We start from the raw sequence: 27249 nt of genomic DNA, 5'->3' as shown, positions 1-27249 counted from the left end.
GGAGCCATCAATCCCGGTATCTGGTCACGCCCAGGGCTTGCCCTGGTCAGCCAGTCGCCCTGCTGAATCGGTACCACTGGAGTGCTTCCTTAAGAACGGCGTAACCGGTTTGCCTGTTGTGCTTGTGCCCGCTGAAGGGGGAGCCATTCGATTGAGTGAAACGTAGGTGTTTTAAGAAGAGCTTTGCAACATAACCGGGCATTTTCTGGACATCTTGGAGGTGAGGCGCTTCGGCAAGACTGGTATACTACGCGGGTCTTCAAATATTCAATGCTTAATGAACTTACTGGCCTCCACGAGATTTGCGTTCATAACTGTTCGTGCTTTGATTTTCCCTCATCTTGCTTGCGTGAAGGCCATTGTTCGCGGTGTTCCCACTAAAATTAGCCCTGAAGTCTTCTTAACGATGGTCTCGCCGGCTGGTAAGGTATACGTCTACAGATGCACCAGACCTGTAGGTGATACGTGGGTTCCTACTGAAAGCGTCATCGTTACCTTTGCTGGTCTCACACGCCCCTCAGAGGTGAAGGCCTGGCCTTATCTATTCCGTGTAGAGGCATTGACACCTCGACCACTGCAGTGCCGTAACTGCTGGCAATTTGGACATAGCGCTTATGCTTGCAGGTCTTCATTGGGATGTCCGAAATGCGGTGCGTCACATGCCACATCAGAATGTCAGGTAGACAATTGCAGGTGTTGCCTATGTGATGGAGCACACACAGCCACGGGCATTGGCTGCCCTGCTAGGGAACATGAAACACAAATCCTAAATATTGTGGAGAAACGCCGTTGTTCTCGGTCTGCGGCGACATCCTTTATTAAAGAGTGCGAAATGGGGTACGACACTGCTACGTCATGCCAGTGTGGGTCCATCAAAGCGACGGTCGCTTCCGCAGTGTCAGCAGCGATAGATAAAGCTATGCCGATTATTATAGAACGTCTTTTCAACACCTTTGCAGAAGGTTTGACCGAGATGCTCACTGCCAGGTTAAACAGCCTTATTCCATCCTTCCCTGCACACACTGTGACGCTTCAGGGTGAAGCTGGGCACCTAGATAATGAACAAAACAATAGGTGTCAAGATGTTCCCACAGAAAAGCTCATCAGCTCTCAATCGCCGACCCTTCGGGGCACAGTGGGTCATTTGGTGACATGAGGCTTGGTAATATCATTCATAGGTGATGCAGCGCTCCATTGTCTCCAACCGATTTGCCAATGTACAAACCTAAAAAGTTACTACTAATGGCAACAACGAACAAGACATTTTGCGTTCTGCGGTTGAGTAGACTATATTAAGTCTGTCATAGCGGCTGTAAAAGTTCTCCATTAGAATTGCGTTCCGTATATTCCGCTTACACAGATCTTTTGATCTTTTTTTATCTCAAACAGCAAACAAACCCTAATATAATTTTACTTCAAGAGTCTTGGCATTCAGTAAACCAAAAATTTACTCTTAATATTTTCGAACTTATAGACTAGATCAGCCAGGTAGATGAGATGGATTATTGGCCCAAATCTCTTCAAAAATGAATCATCATGTTACTGTAACTTTTGAACATATTTGCCCGAATTGTGAACTGTTAGGAATAGATTGTTTGTTACCTGACTCCTACAGGATTACAGGGATCAATGCGTACTTTCCAAATAGAGTAAGAAGCGCAGATCATTAAGATTGTTTCTTCAAGAATTCTTCTTTAAACTCAAGTTTATTGCCAGGAGATTTTAACCCACATCGCACTTCTTGTGGGTTTAAAACAGATGACTGTGGCAAACGATTGTGGAATTGGTTGCAGAATATTAATTTTGTTGTCATAATTCTGGTCAAGTTACCTTTATAAGCTCGTCAACATTAGACCTGACTTTTTCGTGTGGCCAGTTTATTATTTCATCGTGAGAAGTGAGAAACGTTTTATAACGGGACGAGTAGTGATCATGTATCAGTTACCTATGAAATGATGTTACCACACCACACCTCTCGTTTCTGGCAACAACGGTTCATCAACTATAAAATCTATAAAACTGTTTCAAATTCCTCGCTTTCGTCATTTTGAGGACGTGCGGACAGCAAAGAGCTGCTTCAGTAGTAGCGTGTCTAATTGGCTCTGTTCAGCCGGCAGAGGTTTCTGTTAAGTGTGGCAGCACACCGTCAAGTTTGGCTTGAAGGAATGAATACTGTACGTTTGCGTACAGGCGCTGCAAAGCTCCTTAGAAACGTTTACGCCACAACCATACTCCGAAAAATTGGGTTGACTATAAATTCTACGCAGCACTATTTAAGCATACAGTAGCTATAGCTAAACATAAACAGAAATTTTACTTGCATTCGCGTTTATCAAAACCTGGTAAAAGATCTGCTCTGTACAAATTTTTACGGAACGAAAAATTGTCACAGGTACCAGCGTTTTCGCATTCAGTAGTGCTGTTTCCTAAAGGGGGCACCGCATAGAGCCTTTGTCAGAAGGCATCACGAAGTGACTTGAAGCGCGTTTTGCTTCGTCTAGCTTAAGACCTATGGCATTCAAAAGCTCAAGCTTGGACTTCCGGGATGTCAATATGGCGGAACTCACAGGTGTCTTTCTAACAGTAAATCAAGCGGCCCCAGTCTGGATAAGGTCAAAAACCTTATGAATAAATTGATGTTTAATTCCCATCTCGATGAGCTTTTCAGTATTGTTAACTGCTCCTTACAGCACACAAGAATTTCAAGCACATGAAAAATTGCTAAAGTTCTATTGCTGCGAGAAAGTCAAAGCCTCGGATATGCAAATTTCACTTACTTTAAACTTAGTTAAAATAATTGAAAAAACTTTTGATAGCAGGCTCAGTGTATTTATCGCTCGTCGGAATATTTTTTCGCCAAGGCAAGTAGGATTTATACAGGTGTGGTCTACATGGTCGGCTCTTGTTGATTTGCAAAACCGAATTCGCCTTGAAAAAATATCTGGTGAGCTTTCTGCTTTAGTCACATTAGATATTGCAAAAGCCTACGATAGTGTTCAACACAGTATATTGATTTTAGATGAGTGGACTTTGACGTGCCCAATTACATTATATAAGCTTCATATAAGCAAACAAGAGGTGTTCCGCAAGGATTAGTTCTGCCACTTGTTTTATTTATTATCTTATTATTGTCAATTCCAGTTTGTAAAAATGTTTTTCTTTACGTCTTCGCCAGTGATATTGCTTATTTCTCGTCATCCCGAGATATTGATACTTTGTATCAAATCTCACAGTTTTTCTTGAGCGAGCTTGAGGTAGGGCTTGGTGGACTGCCTTTTTCGTTTAATTTTAGCAAATGTTCTCAACTTGTATTTCCTCTATCTGTTCCCGTATCTCTTTTGCTGCATTATCGAAATTATCCAATTCCACGAGTAACGGCACGAAAATATCTGGGCATTCTTTACGCGGACAATTTAAATTGGCAGCAACAAATAGAATCAAACACCCGTGAAGCAGAAAGTGCCTTAGGGTTGTTACGCTGGTTTTTGCAACAGGAATTCGGGGATGTGCAGGGCTTGGTTACTTACGATATACAAACTTCTCGCATGCCCAATGCTGGAGTTTGGTAGCATTCTGTTTTCCGGAAGTGTTGAGTACAAATTAGAACCTTTAATTTTGCTAGAAAGGCAAGCTCTACGGCTGTGGCTAGGGCTACCTAGGTGTATTGCGAATAGCGTGCTTTATTCGGAAGCTCGAATCATTCCACTTGATGCAAGATTTCGACAGCTTACTATACAAACATTTTGAAAACTCTATGATGCGCATTCTCCCTTTCACGAACAGTTTTCATGAAATAATCAGATTTTTTCTTTAAGCGCCCATGGCGTCGTTATCAAAGACCCAAAGTCGTTTTCGTTGAGTCTCTGTTATCGAATCTTCATGTTTCCTTTCAAAATTTAACTCCCGAAACCCTATGCTCGATGCCAGTTCACTTATTTTTTGATGAAATTTTTTCAAAATTTGCTAAGTTGCTTCGAAAGAATGTTCTGAAAGGCTTTCTTAAAAACCATCTCAGTATTTTTCCTACATACGAGGTAATTTCGACGTATGCAACGCAAAATCTTCAGAAGGCTAGAGTAGGCATTTTTTCTCATCAGCTTAGTTCGTATTTTGCGCTCCGACTGCCTGACTTTATGCCAATTTATCTCGCAGAATTCCTGGCAATTACATTGGCTCTTCAAAAACTAAGTTCTCAGCAGTCAAAAGCTATTAAAGACGATAGTCTTTCTTGGGAACCTTCGACGAAAAAATTTTGGTCTGTCTGTTTATCTGTACACTTGTCTGTTTGTCCAACCTTAACGGTTTCGGGTGTTCTAAACAGCACCACCCAACGTTACTAGAACCAGGTCAGTTTCGCAGCTCCGCGCGCGCGCCGGCACAAGCGGCTGACGCGTGAACTAATGGCGCCGCTGTTCCGTTTTGCTTCACGCGCCGCGCCGCGCGCATAGCGACCATGTGTTGCCGCTCAGACATGACAACACATTTTCGGCACTCGCTTGCTTCTTCGCGCCATTGTTCAGTGATCTTTCATCTCTTACGAAAGAGTTTTAACATGTCACAAGTGACGCCAATGAACAATGCCTTCTTGTTTTGCGCCGGGCTGCAAAAGCGGCTACAGAAATGACAGCGATCACCATTTCTTTGAACCGCCCCGGGATCCCGATGAGTTTAAAAAGTGGGAACAGATGCTGCGCCGCAAGGATATGAGGCTCACTCACAAGTCAAAGGTATGTGAGCGACATTTTGAGGTTGACGATATTGTCAAATATTATAAGCACATTATAAATGGAAATGAGGTATTTCTACCTCGTGGAAAATGGCCGCTAGCGCCAGGAGCATTACCTCGCCTTTTTCCGGGTCTGCCAGAGCGAATCTCGAAGCCAAAAGTGACGAAAAGGACAAGGAGGTCACCAAAAAAACGGGCAGGGATGACATGCCTCATGCCAGAAGATGACAGAGGGCCGTCATCGAGTCAGTCGAGTGATTCTTGCGACGATGCATCTCCGAGTATCTCAGACGGCACGTCAGCTGCACCGTTCGCGCTCAATGAAGCGATGAACGTCTCATTGCCTTCCGCGCATTGGCGGCAAGAATTAATCAATGATGCCGTGTCAGGGATGACGTGCGGTGTTTTTTACTGCAGAAATATTGTGGCAGGAGTGCTGCTAGTACAAAAAACTGTTATTGTAGAACGAGATGGCAGCTGCACTATTAACGGCTTCAACAAAGTGCACAAGCAGCTGTTGCGAACTCTGACCACTGTCGCCCATTTGGAAAGTGTATTAAAGGAGATAGACAGCCTGAACATCTGTGGAGGCATAACACTAGCCGAGAATGTGCTGACAACCGTTACTGTTCATCACAAACACTGCACAGTGTTTACAAAGCGGCCCACTTGCTTTCGCCGCCTGTGCCTACGGAGACAATTGCGAGCTAGAAAGCCTGCAAAGGTGCTGAAAACCAGAACACAAAAGGTTCGCAACCTCTCAAAGAAGTTTTCCCGTGCGGCCGCCGCAAAAAGGAAGAAAAATGAGGAGATCCTGGCTCTTAAGCAAAAGCTTTCCACAGTTTCCAATGAGGGAATCGAAGATGCCCTTTCTGAAGTTCCTCCTTTGCAAAGGCTGTCATTCATGACATCGCTGAAGCAGCTGAAAGTGAAAGCCGCCTGTGGCATGCGCTATAAGGCCGACTGGATTCTTAATTGCCTAATGTTGCGAATTGCAAGCCCACGAGCATATAAACTGATAAGTGACATGAAGATGTTACCTCTTCCCTCGATGAGCCGCCTGACTCAAATGCTAAAAGGTATACCATGCAAATACGGCTTTAATACTATTTGTTTGGAGGCTATCGCCAAGCAGTTCGACAAGAAGACTGACAATCAGAGATTCGGCTCACTAATTCTCAATGAGATTAAGTTGTGACAGGCCTACGACTTCAATAAGTCAAGCTATAAAATTGATGGCTTTGTTGACTATGACGGGCTGTCAAACGAAGGGACAAATCAGCTTGCGGACCATGCCCTTGTCCTTATGTTTGTGCCAATGTTTGAGGGATGGGTTCAGCCAATTGCTACTTTTGCGACTAAAGGCGCTGCACCCGGCAAAATTTTGGCTCAACTTGTTTTGGAAGCAGTGATCCAACTTCACAAGCACGGCACGACAGTTATTGCTGTTGTAAGTGACGGAGCCGGGAATAACAGGTCAATGTGGCAGCAGCTCGGCGTCAGTGGAAGCATAGAATCACCTTGTCACAAGATCCCACACCCGTGTCTGGCTGAAGGGAACTTTCTGCATTTTCTATGTGATGTTCCACACGCCTTAAAATGTGTCCGAAACCATCTGCTCAAGCACAAGTATGGTCAGGTAAGAACCTGTCACCGTTTACCTCATAAAATGCCATAAAATATGGTTTTGTGACATTGATCTGCATTATATATTTATTTTCAGGCTGGAGATAACTGCATTAACTTCAAACATTACAAAATTCTTTATGAGACTGAAAAAAAGAACCACTTGAAGGTCGTTCCCAAGCTAACTGCAGCACACGTTGAGCCATCAAACCTGCTGAAGATGTCTGTTCGACTTGCAGCACAGGTGAGCTTCACTGTGCATGCCTAAATATTGTCACGTGGTCGCGATAGAAAAAAGACGGCAGTCGGGCTATTAAAAGCTCTTTATTGGGCGCAATGTGTTCGGGAACGGAAAGGCGAACGCCATCTTCTTTTTCTTCCTATTGAGAGTATTGATCCTCTCCCTGCCCATCTGAATGCTCTCTGCACCTAGCATGGTGTTTTCACGGCCCTCGAAATTGAAGCCATTGAAAACTTCCTGTACCTCTGCTGGTTTTGCATTGCCTCCGTGATCGGTCCACCCATCACGGAGGTAATGCAAAGTGACCATGGCATGTGATGAAATTATCATGTGACATCACGTTGCACGACGCGACGGTGATTTAATACTCACGTCACGATTACGTCACATCTGTGACGTGATGGTAACGTCTCATGGTGACGTCATCACGTGATTATAATTCTTTACATCACTCATGTTGAGGCCACCAATGTGGGACGCCGGTGCTGACTGTCAATTTTCGTGTTTTGTAAGGCATTTAAGGCTTTAGTTTTTAAAGTCAAAGTACAAGTTGTGCACTGATAGCGGCAACTACAGCCGTCTGCCGGCGGTAACATATAGTCAGTGGTAAGGCTGACTAGATTATCGCATTCATAAATGCGATGCCGCACTCACAGATGCGGCATAGAAAATTCTAACCTTATCATTGATGGCGGCGTTAGTTGCACAATGTGCTGTACTGTTCACGTAGCGCGTTCAAGCTTATCAAAAAAAAAAGTAAAATAATCCGGAATGTTCAAAATTCTTGGTCGGCGTTCGCGAGAGAGTGTTTACAGGAGTAACAGGTGCGATTACAAAAAATACAAAAAGAAACTAGCGTGGCAACATGTACAAATATTTATATTGTATTTTTTCAGCTGACTGCGCTGAGCGCTCTGACTTTACCTTCGCACTTATTTTTCAACGCAGCTCTTCAGCCGGAGTACTGAGATTGGCCTAAAGATGTACAGGGAAGAAGGAGTGGAAGGACTAGAAGACTCTGTGGGGACGGAGGCGTTCACAAGAATGTTTAATGACGTCTTTGATGCCCTCAACGCCAAGCATCCTGCTGAAGGCATACGTAAGGCGTCTCCGCAAATACAGGTGGGCTCTTGCCCCAACTTTTCAAATAAAATTAAGTGCCGTTATTTTTTTTTTACAGTAGTTCAGCTCTGCGATTTCAATTTTTTATGCAGATAATCCAAGGATTCCTGGAACTGCTGAACTTGACGGAGAAAAACCACCATGAACGAAACATGCTCCTCTTTGCATCCCGGCAAACTACTGAATCTCTCCGTGTTACGCTCATGTCGGTTCTCGATATTATCGATGGACTTCACAAAGCCGGCATTCCCTACATCTTGACGGCAAAGCTAAATCAGGATCCGCTTGAGGTATCGGGCATTGTTGTGATTATCTTCACATAAGTAACTAAGATATTGTGCATAAATATCAGCACGAATGCTTAATAATATAGTTACTATCCAACTGAACTGCTGCATAATTTTTATATAAACTTACCGCTTTTCTCGCTAATGTCTTGAATAAAATAGGTGTGTGCGCAAGTCCTGACTATGGACATATTTAGCAAGAATTATTTTTTGAAATGAATGTATGAAGAGCGAACTGATTTGAGCTTAATATTATAGGAATCGCAATAATATTTTGTTATAGCAATCACAATATTAACTATGGCGTACATAAGGGATCTAGGAGCTGCCGAAAACGCTAGGAGCTGCAGTAAAGAGCTACGTTACTAGAACCTGTTCTAGTAACGTTGGCGAAGAGGGTGCTTATAGCTGTTTTAATCTCCTGCCCCTTTTTTGTTTTTCAGAGATTCTTTGGTGTTGTTCGCTCGTTCCATCGTGATGATGATCATCCGACAATCGTTCAGTTCAGCCAGATTTACAGGCTTTTATCCCTGTTCACTCCCGTGAAGAATGCTGTCAAAGGAAACTGCTCCGGTCAAGCTGACACTGTGCTCGTATCTCTGCACGGAAGTCTTGGGGAAAAAGCAAAGGCAGCTGCCGAAATCAAACGTGCTGTTGAGGCAAAGCTCCACAAGAAGCTCTTTGGCATCACTGCTTCCGAGGGTAACAGTGATGAACTAGATGAGCATTACCGCAAGAAGCCAGGTACGCAAGAAATGGTTGTTTATTATCTTGCTGGATATACGCTCAAAAAGGTTACAACGACTGTAGCCTGCAGGCAATGTCTCGACATCCTCACGGCGGATGCTGAAGCACACGAAAAGAAGGGAACCGACTTCTCTCAAGCTTGCCTAACAGAGATGAGGGAATTCAAGTCAGGATGCCTTCATCAGCCATCGCTCCTGCTCTACACTTTCATAAAGAAAATTGAAAGCATCATTTGCCAAACACTTGACAGCCACCCTGTGTTTGGTGACTTGTTTTGGACAATATTGGAGCAATTAGAGGAAGCTTCTTTGCCTGTCGTCGGCTGCGCGGTTCACTTTCAGGAGGTCACAGCTGAAGTTATCAAGTTTTATGTTATCATGAGGCTGCATTTCTATTCAAGAAAGAAGAATAGTGAAATGCTCGTATCCGAACGAGTGCAGTCGGCAAGAAAGATGGCAAAACTCCTGTAAATCGTAAGCATTTCTTCGATAATCGTGCAATGCACAAAAAAGAATGTGAGCCAAGCAGGGCATGCTGTTCTTTCTCTCTTTAATCGTTTTTGTTTTTATTCCCAAACGTACTCGAAAAAAAACCATATGGGAGTAATACAGTTGCGCATCAATAATCGCCATCTGACTTGCTTGTTTTCTTTTCTTAAAAGCTTTGCGCTCTGTGCTAACCGCACGCCCTTCGTGACAAGGAAATAGCCAGGGAAGTAGCGAGTACGCGGCAATAACCAGCGAAGGTATGCGAGACAGATGGCTGATAACTGCACTCTCTAATTACTCTCACGATAGAACTCTATCGCGAGAAAGATGGCTAATAACTACGTATTCCAGGAAAATTGCGACTTAGAGAAAACAGGATTTTTGAACAGTGTTTCCATGATTGCCAAGTGGCCCTTTAGTTGGGCCATTTTACAGGCCGGTGAATACTGGAAATAACTTGAAATATTCCCAGCCGATTAGAAAAATAAACTGTGCTAAAGACGAGTCACCAGAATAGAAGTACTCCTGACGATTGCAGACTAACAACTCGTCCTGTGTACTTCTATTCTGGTGTCGAGTATTTAGCGCAGTTTATTTTTCTAATCATGCCTTACCAACTACCGTCCAACACACGCTTCTAAGGCCCAGCAGATTCCACCCGAAAACAGCGTTCCGGGGACGGCCGCTAAATAAATAAGTATATAAATAAACAAATAAAAATAAGTTCCCTGATTGGGAATTGCCCCTGAATTTTAGCGGTGATTATGGAGCAATTGTTTTACAAATTTTGCTTTTTGAAGCAGTTGAGATTACTGCGCAAGTGTGAATGGCGAATCTCACGACCTGTGAGAGCCGCGACGACAACGCAGATCATTCGCGCTGCAGCAGACGACGCGCGCGGCTTGAAGCGAAATTAGGGAGCCTACATGAATGGCCGTCTTTAGGGTGATGTCAGCCTTTGACCCACTACATGCCGCCGCCCGCCAAAACACAATGTTGCCATACAGCAACGCCGCGCTGTCGCCCCATCTTGGTGCCCGCACTGCGTCTACGCCCGGTTGCGTTTAGTTCTCAATAATACGGCGTCGAACGTTGCGGTAGCGTGTTAAACGCTGCCGGTGAAGCCTTAGAATGCCTGGATGCTGCGTACCGCTCTGCACTAACCACAACAGAAAGGGGGTGCGAATGTGACGCTTCCCAGCGAGCCCTGGCCGACGACAACTATGGCTGGCTCAAGTGAAGCGAGACGGCTGGGAGCCCACCAGTGCGTCTCGTATTTGCTCTGTGAGTATTGCGTATTTCGTTCACTGTTTTTTCCTGCGGCACACGTATATGTGTTTCGCGGTGTTCGCGAATGAGTAGATAACCGAAGTTGTCGTTGCTGCGTCCACGCATTGCGAGTAGGAAGCCCACAAACGGGACGCGTCCGCGCGTTCGTACGGAGACGCGCTCGCTAGTCTGAGCTGTTGCCACGCTTGCGTTCGTGTCAGCGTAACCTCAGTATTATGTCGCAAGTGTTTGTGTGTGGGCTGCGAATTTCTTCGTGCGCTCACTTTGAGAACTGGGTCGCTTACACGACCCTGAGAACCGCCGCTGCCAAAAGCCCAGGTGTTGTGTGTTGTTACAAGGGCGGCTGGCTCCAAAATGGCGGCGCACAGAAAACTATGCTGAATTTGGTGGAAGCTGGCAACAGCGTGCCCCGTTGCCCGCTGGTTTTGGCAGAGTTTCTTGAAGGCACTTATTAAGATGTCTCCACCCTAAAAACGGCCGTTCATGTAGGCTCCCTAAGCAAAATGGCAGAGCAGTGCCACTAGTTCTCGCGTCGGCCAGCGCGGCCACTTCGGAGAGCGCGCGCCTACGGGGAGCTGCGAAACTGACCTGGTTCTAGTAACGTTGGCACCACCCGATACTTCAAACTGCTGACCCCATCCGCAGCGCCCACCAATGTTGCTCAAGGTTCAGCGTTCCTACTTGTGCGATTTGTGAATTAAAAAGCAATTATTGCGCATACCTGAGGCACCATAACAACACGTATATTTTTCGTATGTGCGTCTGTTACTATAAAAGGCATACATAAGTAATTCTAAGGACCGTAGCGTTCATCACGCTGCGCTGACCGTGCAACACTTGCAAGAAAAGGGGAGTGTTTCCAACGCTTTGCGAAGACAGCACGGTGGTGGCACCTACCCGTCGTCTTGCGTTCTACACCTTACACCTCTCAAAGGGGCGCGCACGCCTGTCTCAGAGCCACGCACTTCGTTTTCCAAGACAGCTGCCAGATAGCGCTCATGTCTCACGTGTCACGTGACTTGATGCATTCGTTCGCCTCCGCTGCACACCCGTGTCACTCTAGCGCAGCGCCATCAGCTTACCATTCACCGATTTTCTTGCGCATAATAAATGTTTTGTTCACTCTCTCCACACGCAAGACTATCGTCTTTCGACGATATTTGCAGATTAACATGCAGATACGGACTAACTTTATTATTTAGGATTCCTTGTCTGTTTGTACGCATTTAATGTCCGAAATTCAGTCTCTTCTCAAAATATTTTGGTCTCTGGAACTTCGTAGACTATCAGAAGTTCGGTTTCTTTGGGTCCCCGGGCATGCTGAAATTCCATTAAATGAAACTTCTGAATCGCTCGCTTTGGCGCCTCCAAATTTCCCGGTGGTACTAGTAGCTCCACAGTTTGCTCCTATTACTGTCGAACGATTCGAACACCTGTTAGTCTTAAAAAAAACATCTCTCCTACAATCTGATTAATTTTGGCACCTGCATTTTAAGTGAAACACCGCTAAATGCCTTTCCCGTCAATAGTAGGTGACCCTCATAAGCTTTCGATGTAGAGTTCCTCGGTTAAACTATTATATCCACAAATCAGGATTTTCATTAACTAACCTATGTGCAGTTTTCAATAAAGCGGAAACAATAGATCACTTCCTTCTCACATGCCGCCGTTCCGCCTCACTTCGCCGAATAATTCTTGAGAGACAAATTGGTATGCTGGGATTGGCAGTTAATACATCCGCCCTTTTATCGTTTGGAGCCAGTCAGTTGTGTGCGAGCCGCAGTGCTATTCTGTCAGTGCTACATAAATTCATTCAGGCAACCGGAAGAATACGCTGCTAGTGGTACCGCCATATGATGATGAAGATGATGATGATCCTTATAATACTGGCGCACATCTACAAGGGGGGATCGGCCAAGAACCAGGCGGCAGGATCGACAGGAAGTTAAAGGCGTATGGTTTTAAAACTGCAAATAACTTTACACTGAATATATATATATATATATATATATATATATATATATATATATATATATATATATATATATATATATATATTTATATATATATATATATATATATATATATATAGAGAGAGAGAGAGAGAGAGAGAGAAAGCTCATAATTGAAAAAGGAGTGTATCTGAGCACGGACACAGGCAATGAGATGTGCTTTGACACCCTGGTAGTGACGGGTTCCAAACTAAAGATATAAACAAAAAAAATGTACACCAACATCGCAATCGCTTTCTTTCCATTATGTAGTCAAATACCACAGAGCAGACGTCCCTGTGGCTATAACCTAAATAATGCTGCCAAACAACAAAATTACTTCCACATTTAGGTCTAATTCTAATTTTTAAATGAAGCTACCAGGTATGTTTTCCGTTGATAAGAATATCTGCGGCAAAAAAAAAATAATTGATCTATTGTTTCCATTTCTTCACAAACCCGACTTAACGGTGACGCCTTTAGACCAGCTTTAGGTTAATAACAATTTAGTTGTGGAATTCCACAACGCAATCTGGTATAAGTAACTTCCGATTGCCGTATTTTGCACCACTACCTATTCCAGTAGCATCTTTGAAGTGCGAAATCTCAAACTTTATCCAATGAGAAGGAGTTGATTTTATTATGCAAACTAAGGATTTCTAAACTTTACTACTGTCGCGTAAGCCGTATTAGGTGAAATTGGGATAAGGCGACCGCGAAGAGATACCGTGGCTATTGCATCCGCCATCTCATTGAGATAATAACTGAAGTTTTTGCACGTTTGTCGGTATGAGTTGTCGAAACATATGCAGAAATAAAACGTTGGTTCCCGAAGACAGAGCAGCACATACTCAAAAAAGAATCTGTAATTACGAATGCTTTCAATTCACCAGAAGGAAAGTTTCGCAGTGACAGTACAACTGCAAATAATTCTGCTAAGAATGTTGTTGTGTAATCCGGAAGCCTAACCGAAAAGGACCAGTCAAGGGAACGCGAGATGATGCGTATACCCCAGCCTTTTCATTTGATACGGATGCATCAGTCGCAATTATGTTGTTTATGTTCACGTGTGACAAGCAATCCTGTAGCCAATCATTTAAATATTGGAATGGCATTTGCTTCGCGTTAGAGAGGTAAGTATTCTAGAATTTCATTTGAAGGTCTAAGTTAAAGTTACTTGTGGAGGAAGTATGTTTGATTCTGACGTCCAGTGGTTCCAACAGCGCATGAATGATTATGATCTGTAGACAGTGGAATCGCGACCACTGAGTTTCAAAAAATAAGCTTGGCTCCTTAATAAAGTTATAAAACAATTCTATGTATGGTTTTAGTGTAACGTTTTAAAAATGTTTGGACAGTAAGTATTTTGAATCTATTCAACAATGAAGGGAGACGCGCTTCCATGCACAGCACATTGTTAGCAACAAACTTGGTCAGTCTAAGGCACAATTGTCAAGCTTCTCTTTCTAACAGTATTAGCGGTTTCATTTTATAAGTCGCACTCCCAGAAAATAATGCACAGCCGAATTACATGATAGGACACATGCACATTTTATAGATCATTACCAATGTATTTCTTCGCAAGTCCGTTTTTCTATTGCTGGGCTTGCGTAACCTTCCCATGGCTTGTGTTGTCTTGGACTCAATTTGGTCGATGTGACTTTTCCCACTGATCGAGATGTTATATATGATGCCTAAGTATTTGAGTGAATCCACCTGGGGAATCAGCTCTGTGCCATACATCAGGGAGATGTTGACAGGATCCTTGAACAAGAACGCTGGAAGCGCGCTTTTGTTTACGTTTAAAGACATTTGAATTTTTTGAAGTCATTCCTCTATCATGTTTAGGTAATTTTGTAATGTTTTGATAAAGTAATTGCAGATCACTATTTGTCGCAAAGAATTCAATGTCATCTGCCCAGATATAAATTAATATTGTTGTGTGTTGAAATTGAGCTGAGAAAGATATTAAACAAGACCGGTGAGAGCACTGCCGCCTGTGGTACGCCACGGTATTGCTGATATCTGTTAGATAAACAACCCCGTTGAGAGCAATAAAACTCTCTCTTCCTTAAAAACTCTGCTACCCATGCTGTCATGTAGTTTGGTAAGAGATACAGTTCCATCTGCTGTATGAATGCCATATGAATTTATTCTTTGTCCCCCTTCTTCTTTGTTGCTAATCTTTTTTATATATTTTATTTTGTCGAAATATTTTGCCCTTTTCACCTTTTTTAAAGGAACAATATTGTTGTTCATATCTCAGTTCTCTCCCTTTCAGCAAGCTTTGTACAAAGAAATTTACATTATAAGGTACGGTGTGGCCGATCCCCCTTGTGGGTATGAGCCAAGATCTTCTAGGCGACAATACAATACTTGCCACCACTCCTTCTCGCCCTTCACTCAGCGATATTAGAAGTTGAATCACACTCAGTTATCTCGCTCGATTGGCGTGTCGACTAGGAAAAAGATAGACAGCAAGTTGTGGTGGACGTAGAATGGAAGCCGCAGTGGGCGACACCGAACAAGTTAACCCCGCATTTGTCGAAGATGGCTTAATAGGGGAACACATGTTTTGCGCGGCTCTGCTGTGTGGTAATTCGGGGACATCTAGTTACGTGAAGGTTATTCAGCGTTTCCTAAAAGCAACGGGTAAGCACAAGAGTTTCAAGCCATTATTGTAGCAGGTATTATTTTTGCATGAATACATATGATGCAACCCAGTTCTCTACAAGCCTGACTGGACTGACAAAGTGCAGTGTCAAATTACTAATTGGTGAAAACGGCAGCCAAGCTCCTGTCGGGAAAATGCGTATATTGGGATGCTTGAATTCGAGTTTGCTTAGCTACATAGTTTTAGTATCTTTTACTTTGGCATGTAATTCAATTGATGTCATTTAATTATTGGTTGCTTCGTGCTCATAAACTTCTAGCAGCGGTATGAAAATTTGTGAGTCTTTATTTCTAATAGTGCCACTCATGTACACGTGATTGACTAAATGCTTCTAAAAATTATTACAGAGAATGTCATGGAGCAAACGTTTTCACAAACGAGCGTTCTTTCGTCATGGCAACGCTGTTGTTTTGACGAAGACAAATAATCGAAACTCTTGTTTCTGGCAACGTTATTTCGCGAAAAAATTTTGATCGCTTCAAGCCTCTACGTGCCGCTGAACTTCAGTCTCGTTTGGTACTCAAGTTCTGTAAAAAAACTATGCCCATCGTCATAGCAAAAGTGATCGAGTCAAGTACGTGTTGTACTCGCGATTTCGGATAATATTTGCGTTCGGATATTCTGGGTTGAACGTTTACACATCATGTCCGTATGACATTTGGTAGTTAAAGCTGTTTTTATAGATTGAAACTTCCACAGTATACCTGTACGTCTGTTTTTAATACAAAACGTGAAAAGATCACTTTATTTGTGGGGATCAAGCTTCGTCTTACTGAGAGCTCAGTTAGCTCAACTTTCGCGTCTTTGGAAAACACGAACAAAATCTAAATAAAAAAAACGAAGCTTTTATAAATAGTCGCATCGCCCGAGCGGCTAGCGTACCTGAAAGGCACGAGCGTATTCCACTTGCATGCGAAGTGGAAAAGCAGGGCTTCCGTGGCAACCCACCTCCTCTCAATTCTTCATCATTTCCTTCCATTTTTGGAAGTCCCTAGTGACGTCATCATTGACATTTTCTGTTCTTTATTCATTTCTAGTACGACGCCTTTTAACCGTCAGTGATGAAATTGTTGCTGCCACTGCCGAGAGAGAATACATGGGAGATGTAGAGAGCTTCCACTTCTGACTAGCGATCACGCTGACGTCGCAGCCCTGTGGAAATGCATGTTGACTGAGTAGCTGCGTTGACATGTTCGCACGCGATGTTTCTTTTTTATAATCTCCCGCACACGCCCTACATGCGTCGTTTTTGACGCCTCACGTGTTCTTGTAGCCGTTTTGCAGCGAAAGCTGTTATGAGATGAAAGCTCGGGTCATGCACTGACGTTCTGGTCCGCCGCCGCCGCCGCCGATGTCCGTAACCAGAACGCACGAAATTAGAAAAAAAAACGCTAAGTACGAATGACACGAAAGGGCTCGACCCCGAGTTCGCTGGATGCCCGCCCAGTATTCTATCGCTGAGCTACGCTGGCGCTTAGGGTTTGTTGGCAAACTTGCGTTAGGAAGTCTTTATGTCGGGAAAGCAATCGCGTTAATGCGACCCATAAAGCGTTTTAAAACAGCGAAAGAACAACCAGTCATCACACGATGCGAATAGCGTAACGAGGGGTCGTCTATTCCCCCAACCCATTACAAAAGCTTCTCCTTGTTCCCCTATTAACTGTGGCGCATACCCACTTCAGGCATAGTTTTACCTGCCGAGGAAATGTGAGGGGTTTTTGACCAAATGCTTGAGCGTCACTAATGTCTCCTCTGATGAGTTCAGGAACGCCGAGTGTTTTCCCCTGCATTATGAAAATTGAAAGAAAAAGTATTTTAGAATACAAAAAAAACTAAAATGAACGAGGCTGTGAAGACAAATATTTCAAAGCTAAAGTTTGGCTTTCTGGTGTGCCCTAATGATCGACACAATTATTTCGTCCAAGCTATTAGTGCACCCAGATAGCAGCATTTTAGGAGCATATTTGCATTGTACCTACGTGGCGGCCCCTTCGGCTGTCGAACTCGTGACCTGGCGCTCAGCAGTACCACGCCACAAAGGCTGAGTGCGCCAGGGTGCATGTTAACAACAGTTTCGGAGTTGCATCAGGACAGAGCCTTGCGGCAAAATTAGGACACTTTGCTGATAATTCAGTAACCTCTTATTTATAATATAATATACTTCCTTCATCTTTTATTCCCTTAACCATATTTGTGTGCCGATCTGTTGAGGTGTCATCCCAAGTATAGACAGTTACGGGTGGTATTTTCTTTTTTCCTTTTATAACTACTTAGAGTGTGGTTTTCTGCCAGTAATTCTCCACAATAACTCTGTTTCAGAAGAGAAAAGCGCGACTGCTTGCTGAAGTAAAGAATGCTGTTCATGTAAAAAAAAAGACGATTCAGCAACAGAAGCTTTGCACTGGTTCTGCCATTGCAGGTGAGTCTGTAATAGTGTAGTGCGTATTTAAAACGCATAATTATGTTATAAAGAAGCTTCTTTATGCTTTCCTTCGATTCAAGATATGTTGGTTCACTGATTATGCAGTTAACTAAATGAACTTTTTGTTCCATTTGTTTTGGTGTTTAAATAATGGCCACCGTAATAAGAATGAAATGATAAAACAAAAGAAACTTGTTTGCTTCATTTACAGAAAAAAAACTGGCACTGTAACAAATGTTCTGGATGCAACGCTTTCGCTAAAAAACAAACAACTAAATCTTCGGTAATCACGCGCAAGTAATAGGAATTGCTGAAGCATTACGTGCCAAAACTACGATATGTTAATGAGGCGTGCGCAGAAGTGGACTGGACTGGAAAAAGTATGCCCTACAGGCTACAGCTCCAGCTTAACGCGTTGAAGGCGTCTCCCATTTTCTGTTGCCAGGAGAAGGGTGTAGAGGAAGGTGCCTGAAATTTCAGTCATCTGGGGTTATTTTGCGTGAATTTACACCTACGTACATGGTAAACGCATATAAATCCAAGTACTCAGCTAGGGTTCATTACAGTGTAAAAGTAGCCCAAAAAAGACACGGACAAGAAAGTGTACGCTCCAAACGCTTACTCACAACTGAGAGCTGTAATGCTTGAACCAAAAGTATACCAGTAACACTTATTATACTTGGTACTCGACTGAATCCCACGCATGCGCTTTGTGGGCGAAACAAGTGGTGATAAATCAAACCAAGGACACACCTTCTTCACCCCCTCCCGACCGGTCAACCCCCTTTTCATAATAGTGCGACTTCCGACTTCCTTGTCCGACAAAGTACAGACGGATTGCTAACGCATATAGAAGCCCTCGCGTTAATATGGTAAGCCTCGGCAAGTTCTCGTGTCGTGTGATTGTGTGGTCTAAACAACATCTCTGTGGCGGACAACTACGCTTCACACTGGCAGGTGCGTTAGGGGTCTCCCTGCCAGGAAGACTGAAAACGTATGTTTTCATACGTAGACACGACCCACGTAGACATGACCACACGACGGAGGGATGTAATAGACGACATTAGCCCTACACGACACAAATCTAACCTTGTGTTTAATTGAGCAACTGCGTGTTCCGACATTATCAAGCTTGTAGCCCACCATTGAATACAGTCTGCCTAGCTTGTTGTTATCAGAAAAAACGACCCTCGGGCCAAACCGCTGAGCCATTTTCTTAAGCCGATGTGAGAGCGCGAGCACGTAGGGTGTAGCAGCTATTTTATTTTTATGTACCGTTGGCTGCGTGCATTGATGCCTTTTATCTGTTTTACAAGGCGCTGGCAGGTGGTACGTATTACCGATACAGGGAAGGCTACGTTTTTTAGACGATCCACCTGCTCTTGAAAGCTGCGCAGAGCGAAATGCGTGCAAGACCTCTTGACAGCGCGCTTAAGACACGACAACGCAATGCCGTTCTTTACCAACTTAGAGCGTAAGGAAAGGCAGCTCAAGAACGGTTTAGTCGACCGAGGTGCGTACATCAAGCAGACGCGCTGTGACGAAAAATGCGGGGATAAATCCAGACAGTGTAACGTGTTGCCAACTGGCACTTCACAGGTGAAGTTCAGACCACGACCTCGGTAAATAAAAGCTTGTAATACCTCATCCACAAATGACTCAATTTCTGCACTTCTTGTCAAAACAAAAAAAAATCGTCGATATGCCAAAATACTCTAATGATTATGTCCTGCAAATGTACCTCGAAGTCCCTGTCAACCTCGCTCAAAAATATGCTACTAAACACGGGGGAAACCCGCGACTCTATGCATATCCCCGACTTTTGCACAAAAACCTTATTCTTAAAGCCCAAAGTCGTGTTACATAAATAGAAGCTTAACAATCCAAAAAAGGCCTCCACCATGGTACCACAGGCATTTCTGAATTGCATGCGCGAGATTCAGTGGCGCACCAAGTGTAAGTGTTATATATATTTTCGGTTCAAGGAAAAAAGCATTCAGTTCTGAGTCAGCGCTTGTGGTTTTTAACCCGCGCCGTGCCGCATTGACCACGCGCGAGCTACCAGCTTGGTCACTCAACCAACTCGACCATAACGCCAGCCAGGTATGCGGCGTTAAGATTGGTGTAATCAAGATAATATGGTCCAAGACGCCAGTCGAATACGTAGCTGTGTTGTAGAAAACTGCATTTTGTAACGTATCTTTTAGCACGCAGAAACATGATTGTGAACTCAAATGAAAGCTTAGTCTTTGTACTTACTATTCAGATCTCCGAGAAGTTTGCAGGTGTTTGTCTAGGTTTTTTTTTCTGAGGGCCTTTTCTTGTACCGAAAAACAAGGTGTGATTTCGGTATCTTTTATAGGGTCTCCTTGCGTAAACTTTATTCGTCGTGGGTACAAAATCGGAAGCACCAACGTTAACGATGCTCCAGTGGTGACGTGCAGTCTAGCTCCTAGAACGTGTCCCTTTAGGAAGTTTTGGAACTTTCACCTCGACATTACTCGTCGAAAAATGACCTTATCTCATTAAAAACATGAGAGCTTCAAGCCGTGGCCGCTAGGAGCACTGATCAGTCATTGTCCCTGAAAGCTGGATATGGTAGGGGTTAAGCACCCTGCCCTAGAGCAGTTATTATACATCTCTTAATGTCTTACCCACCACACATACGAGGAACGTACCTAGTTTCTAACAGAACCAGAAACGCAAAAAACACGGTACCACACGTACAACGACGTGAATATAGCAACGGTGGTCGTCTTCTAACTTTCCAGAGAGTAATGAGCAAGTTCACCAACTTGGCGCTTCTATCGGCACGCAATAGATGAATAGCCAGAGAGCCGCAAAATTCTCATTCAGCAGGTGGGTGTCCCAACTGTGACCAATTGTTTACGTTGTTTACTCTATTCGTGACGCGGGCGCCTGCCTGAAAACAGACAGCGTACAAAGGGTCATAGGGTTTGCATAGGCACGAGTGGGGTCGAATGGGTTAATGATTCATTGAAGCCGTCATATTTCGTACTAAGGTTATCTTTTTCAAGCTCTCCATGTGTACAGTGCCTTGGTTTGTCTCCCTGAGTGAATGGTCTATGGCAATCTGTAGAGAGCATGAGGTCGCAGGCTCGCGAGTAACTCGGATGTCTCCTTTCCTGTACGGGCAACGCTTTTGCTCACGCCTCAGACATATATATGAGTGAGTGGTATTTCTGTTGTGAAGTTGATTCCCACGCCGGACGCTGACTTTCTCGGCGAGCGTTGGTGTGCTTTCAGAATAGAGGTTCTTCGGTACCTCTTCTTGGTCAGTTCCTTGAATATTGGTTGCTTTTCATTTGTTTGAATGCCACGCCACTACTTGTGCTTGTGTCTCGATACTGTGGCGTTATTTGCAGACTGCACAAATTTCGGAAGGTGGGCAAGAAGCTTGCCCACGGGCCTGAAGTTTACAGTCCTCTAACTAACGACTCTGCTTGCTTTGTTTCTTTGAATTCAAGCCTTTCTCCTCTCCCAGAGCTTTTGCCTGCTCTTTTGTTTTGTCAGGTGGTGTGCAATATCGGGAAACTTAAATTATGCGGCAGTTTTGGAAGCATTTATGTCTAGATATTGGACGTACACTCTTTGGAAATGCCTACAATCAGTGCGCTTTTCACTGCTCTCACAAATGGTGCATTGCAGAAAGAGTACCAGCTCTGTCTAATCATCTGAACAACAAAAAAGGGGCAGTGAAGCGACGCATCAATCAATGACCCCCAAATGAAATTATTATGCATGAAAATTTATCAGAAACCACTACTCAGAGTAAAAAAAACAAGACATCTGATCGCAATTGTTCCGTAAACAATCCCTTGGTCCAGAAGCTATACAAAAATGAACAAAGACTGGTATGTTGAAACAAAGGAGAAAAAGAAGAAAGGGTCAGAAAAGAAATAACACTAGAACACATCTCATGGTTTGAAACAAAGAGTTCATGCAACTCTAGCATAACGTCTGAAAAGAATTCCAGTATAGCCTTGTGAGCCTTATAGTGATAGTTCATGCAAGAGTGTCTGGACAAGAGAAATACGGAGGGCTCTTCAGGTATTAATTATTAAGCTGTGGGAATATGCTTTGCGGAACATAGCGACCACTGTAGGTTGGGCATTCTAAATGATCAAGCCGTTTCCTTTATAGTGCAGCACACCGTCCAGTCACAAATGACATGGTTACACATGCCCGTATAGGTGAATGCAATGTGACACACACACACACTCCCACCCACCCACCCACACACCCACACACACACACACACACACACACACACACACACACACACACACACACACACACACACACACACACACACACAGACACGTGCGCCCGCTTTCGAGGGTGCCCTCCAACACTATTGGAGCACCTGTTTTTTATTTGTGGTTTGCGTATACTGATAGCTGGATGTAATTTTAGCATAGATCCAAGCGCGGATATCAGAAGATTCAGTACTTTCATCACACAATAAATTCATTACATCACTGCCGACCACATCACCACGTAGAGGCGTGTGTCCGAACTTTGCAGGCGAAAATCACACCGGAAAGTTGCCGCTGTGTAATTGGAAAAATGTAACGTTAAAAGCTATCGTGGTGTAGGATCAAAACTGAGGCTACAAACCTGTTTCATTTTTTGTCCCTGTGCTTTATCTTCAAACCCTCAACATATGCGGCCACCACAAAACAGATAACTGCGACTACAAAGCACGACAAAGACTCTGGCTGCCATTTCACCACTGGATTTTCGCTTTCCCGGGTCGTATGTCCATACGAACGACCCCTCTTTCTTTCTTCCCTCTTCTTGCTTTTGGTAGTTGATTGATATGTGGGGTTTAACGTCCCAAAACCACCATTTGATTATGAGAGACGCCGTAGTGGAGGGCTCCGGAAATTTCGACCACCTGGGGTTCTTTAACGTGCGCCCAAATCTGAGCATTGCTTTTGGTAATTTGCGAGCTGTCTCTTTCCGCACGTGCGCTGTTGAAGGGTGTTCGTCGGGTGGCTCACCGAACAACGCGTGAAGGGTCAACAGTACTTCGCTGTCCTGGTCGTTGCCCGAGTTTCTTTCTCAGAATAACCGGAGGGAGAGACTCAAAATGTAGAAAAAGAACAGCAGAAAGTTTTTTTATGATTCTTGAAGAGAAAAAAAAAGAAAAGTGAGCCCCGTAACTGTCTGCATCAGAGTGCGACACCCCAACAGTAGCTCACTATAGGGATCGGAATATGGAGGAATTAAAAGGATAAGATTAAAGGTATCGAGTTAGAGAGAGGGAAGCAGAGAGCGTGGCGCAGAGACAGCGACACCCAGAAGCAAGGAGAAGATAAGAAAGATGGACACGGTCGCAGGAGTCTGAGTACGGGACCTTCGCTTCGACACAGTAGCTCCCGCTCACGTTCTGGCAAGCCAGGCGGCAGACACAAGGTCAAAATTATTTTGAACAACAAAAAAGAAAGCAAGTATAAAGTGCGAGCTTCCCCTACGTAGGTGCTTCCATCTTACTTCATTGGGGCACCCTTACAACGTCATGGGCGAGTTGATTGTGGTCATGTGACCCCACATGACCACATGTCAACTTTTACAAAAAGGGTGCATTATTAAAAAGACGATGGAATCACTAATACCGCTTAGTCCGGTTGCAGGAAGGTTTTATTCATTACCGAAGGTGCAAAAACTAAATAACCCCGGTCGTCCAATAGTTTCGGCTATTGGTACGGTTACTGAACCTCTTTCCGGCTACATTGACGCTCTTACCAGAGAAATTCTCGCCTCCTTTCCCTCGTATCTTCGACACATTAACCATTTCAGAAGAGAAAAACGAGTCGCTAAAGTCCACTGTGAACAATGATATAATAAAGGGCATTCTTGAGCTAGATCCGGTGACTATTGAACGTATCCATAGACTGGGGCGGCCATCACCCGGCAAGGTCAGGCCCGTGATTCTCAAACTACTAGACTCAAGAGACAAGACAAAAATTTTGAAACAGTGTTTCAAAATAAAAGACACAGATTTTTCTATTGGGGAGGATTTCTCTGTAAGAGTACGGGAAATCAGAAGAAAATTATGGCGGAGCTGTAAAACGACTCGAGATAATGGCGATAAAGCCTCGCTAGTGTACAACAAGCTATATATCAACAAAAAGGAATACGTCTGGGACGAAGACAAAAATGATATAGTGCCCGTTCAAAAAACCGATGCCAGAAATACCATAGAAACCGAAATCCGTCGGCCAAATACGCGAAGCCACAAGCCGCGACAATCATAACTGAGGAATGTAATACAGACCAAATGCCTTCTGTCACCCCTCCCTCTAAAAACAAAGCTAGGTTGTGTAAAAATAGCGGGAACACAAACAAACGAAAAGAACTTAGACTAGTTAACATAAACTTGCGCAGTGTCACTAATAAAATAGATTCCTTGGAAAGCATGCTCATGCAGTATGATCCCCATATTGCGGTGATAACAGAGACGTGGTTGCGAGAGGAGATTAGTGATGACGAGGTATTTCCCCCCTGTTACAACGTGTATCTAAGAGACCGATCTGCCAGAGGAGGGGGAGTAGCCAACCTTGTCAAACCAGATATCGAAGCAACGATTGCTGCTGATGTTGGCATTCTTGAATGCTTGTGCGTACAATTGTCCTGCTGGGGACATAGCTTTATTTTGTACGCATGTTACAGGCCTACAGATGCGATCCCGGAGTACCTAACTTTTCTGAAAGAACATATGTCAAGGTTTTTTAATAAGCAAATCTTTTTGGTAGGAGACCTAAATTTGCCAAGTGTAGACTGGGAGGGGCTGACCTGTTCCCAGTTCAGTAAAAATGCTAACACTTTTTTTGATATTATGCTCGCTTACGATCTAACTCAAATAGTCAGGCAACCAACACGCGTGCAAGGACATGCAAGCTCTATCCTAGATTTGGTATTCGTAAAACGTGCTTTTTCAGGATATACTGTAGTCGTGGAACAGGGGCTTTCAGATCATGAACTTGTAATCGTGACAATTCCTCTGTTTCAATGCAGTAGCCACCAAAAATCACCCATGCAGTATTATAAGGATTATTCGAGAGCTGATGATGACCGTGTAATAGAATACATGGAAGCTGTACTTGCAGAATTTAACGATGACGCTTTAGGCACATGCGCTCTTTGGGAAAAATTTGTTGAGACGTGCCAATACTGTATTAACAACTTTATCCCTAGCAAACACAAACGAACGCATAAACGTACGCAATGGATGACGCATGAAATTGTTAAACTAAAAAGAAAAGTTAAACGGCTAAGGAAGCAGCATGTGCCGCGCGCAGTTATCAAGGAGCACGAAAGAATCCTTGCTGAAAAAATGCATCGCTCAAAAGAATACTACTTTAAAACCTTAACGCCCGACTTTATAAAGAATGATCCTTCCAAGTTCTGGAATTATCTTAAAAATAGGAAGAAACCCATTTCAAAGATTGTACTTGACAGCCGCATAGTTACAAATCCTGGCGACATTGCAAATCATTTCAACACATACTTTCATAGCGTGTTTAATGTTTCCGGAGCATCTACGTTTTCTGTAGCGTCATCTCAACCATTCGAGGTCAATTTCATTTCATATGCTGGTTTGGTTTTCATGCTTGTAAACCTAAATACGAAAAAGAGTTGCGGTCCTGACAAACTGCCCAATGTCTTTCTCCGACGTTATGCCGTATGCGTTGGCAAATTTCTCTTTATAATCTTCCATGCTTCCCTGTCAACAGCAACTTTGCCGCGTGACTGGAAGATGGCCCGAGTGGCGCCTATCTTCAAAAAAGGCGACAGGTTATCAGTACCTAATTACAGGCCAATATCGCTAACTTCCTCAGGCTGTAAACTGATAGAACACATTATAGCGAACCAGATTACAGAATTTCTTGAAACACACTCTATACTAACACATTTCCAGCACGGGTTTAGAAAAAAGTATTCGACCGTGACGCAGCTTGTTACCATTACGCATGAATTTGCCAGCGCCCTCGATGACAACATTCAGATAGACACAATTTTCCTAGACTTTTGTAAGGCCTTCGATAAAGTTCCTCATGAGAAATTAATCTACAAATTAAATAAAATAGGTCTTCCGAAGGTATTGGTCGCATGGGTAGCTGAATACCTGAATAATCGGGTGCAGTACGTCGCCATCGAGGGTCAAAATTCGAGTCTTTTGCCAGTCACGTCGGGTGTGCCCCAAGGCAGTGTATTGGGGCCCTTGCTATTCTTGTGTTACATAAATGATATTGTAGATGTAATTGTGCCAACCGTCCAGATTCGTTTGTTCGCAGACGACTGCGTTTTATTTCGTGAAATTCATAACAAACATGATCAAATAGAGCTACACAAAAATCTAGACTACATATACAAATGGTGCAACAAATGGGGTATGATTGTCAATACAGAAAAAACAGTTTCCGTGTGTATAACTCGAAAAAAATATCCCCTTCACTATGCTTACTCCCTTGGTTCATCTACACTTAAACAGGTCAATAACTACAAATATCTAGGTATTACGTTCACTACTAACCTGTCTTGGAATTCACACATTGAAAACATTTGTGCATCTGCTTTCAGAAAATTATGCTTCCTGAGACCCAAGCTTCGCAATTCACCACCAAGTGTAAAACTTCTGTGTTATCAATCCTACATTCGACCAAAATTGGAGTACGCATGCGTAGTGTGGGATTCCTACACCAAATGTAACATAGACAAATTGGAAAGAATTCAGAGAAAAGCAGTTCGCTTTATATATTCTAAATTTCGTCACACGGATTCTCCATCTGAACTAATGTCAGCTAACAACATTCCACTACTTCAGTCTAGAAGAAGGCAACTGCGCTTAGACTTCCTGAGTTTCTTGCTTAACCATAGAGTTGCGATTGTTCCTTCATTGTATTTAACCCCTTTGTCAACCAGACACACACGACATCACCAACCAAACTCTTTTACACCATATTTTGCTAGAACAGATACATATAAGTTTTCCTTTTTTCCGCGAACAGTGTCTGAGTGGAACACCTTGTCTGAGTGTGACCGCCTTGCATAGTATGTATGTTTGTCTCATAGTGTATATTTGTTGATGTAGCACTGTATATTTATTACGTTCATGATCAATCTTAGTCCTCTGTTTTTGTGATTCCTGATTGCCCGTCCTGCTTGGACCACGTTTTGTAGTCTGCAGTATGAATAAATAAATAAATAAATTTCTTGAGTGGCATTGCTGACCTTGACGTCCCCGACAAAGCGCTACTAGTCACTCTACACGTAGCTTCTCTATACACGAATATCCCGCATGACGACGGCATTCAGTCCGTAATACGTGCATATGACGAATCTTCACTAGACAAAACTAATGACAGCTCAACTCTAGCCTCCCTTTTAAATATAATTCTGCAACTAAATAACTTCAAATGTAATCAAACCTACTATGTACAGACGAGTGGCATCTAGATGGGCACGAAGATAGGACCGAATTACGCCAATATATTCAAGGGCACATTGCAGGACAAATTTTTTGCCACGTGCGCCCTAAAATTGTTTTACTATAAGCGCTTTATTGACGATATATTTTTGATATGGCATCACGGGGAAACTGAACT

General features: G+C 43.5%; 1 protein-coding gene across 1 annotated transcript in view; it reads right to left on the bottom strand.

The window, feature by feature from the left end:
• Window positions 1-27249, bottom strand: part of LOC142776179 (alanine aminotransferase 2-like) — a 94688-nt gene that overhangs the window by 58512 nt on the left and 8927 nt on the right. The window contains exon 2 of the mRNA XM_075879386.1: window positions 16887-16976. Coding sequence (XP_075735501.1) covers window positions 16887-16976 — 90 coding nt within the window. The remainder of the gene's footprint in view (window positions 1-16886; window positions 16977-27249) is intronic.

The sequence above is a fragment of the Rhipicephalus microplus genome, chromosome X (assembly GCF_043290135.1).
Source record: "Rhipicephalus microplus isolate Deutch F79 chromosome X, USDA_Rmic, whole genome shotgun sequence".
Taxonomy (NCBI): domain Eukaryota; kingdom Metazoa; phylum Arthropoda; class Arachnida; order Ixodida; family Ixodidae; genus Rhipicephalus; species Rhipicephalus microplus.
The sequence above is the reverse complement of the archived record's forward strand: the minus strand, read 5'-3'. Positions and strand labels throughout refer to the sequence as shown.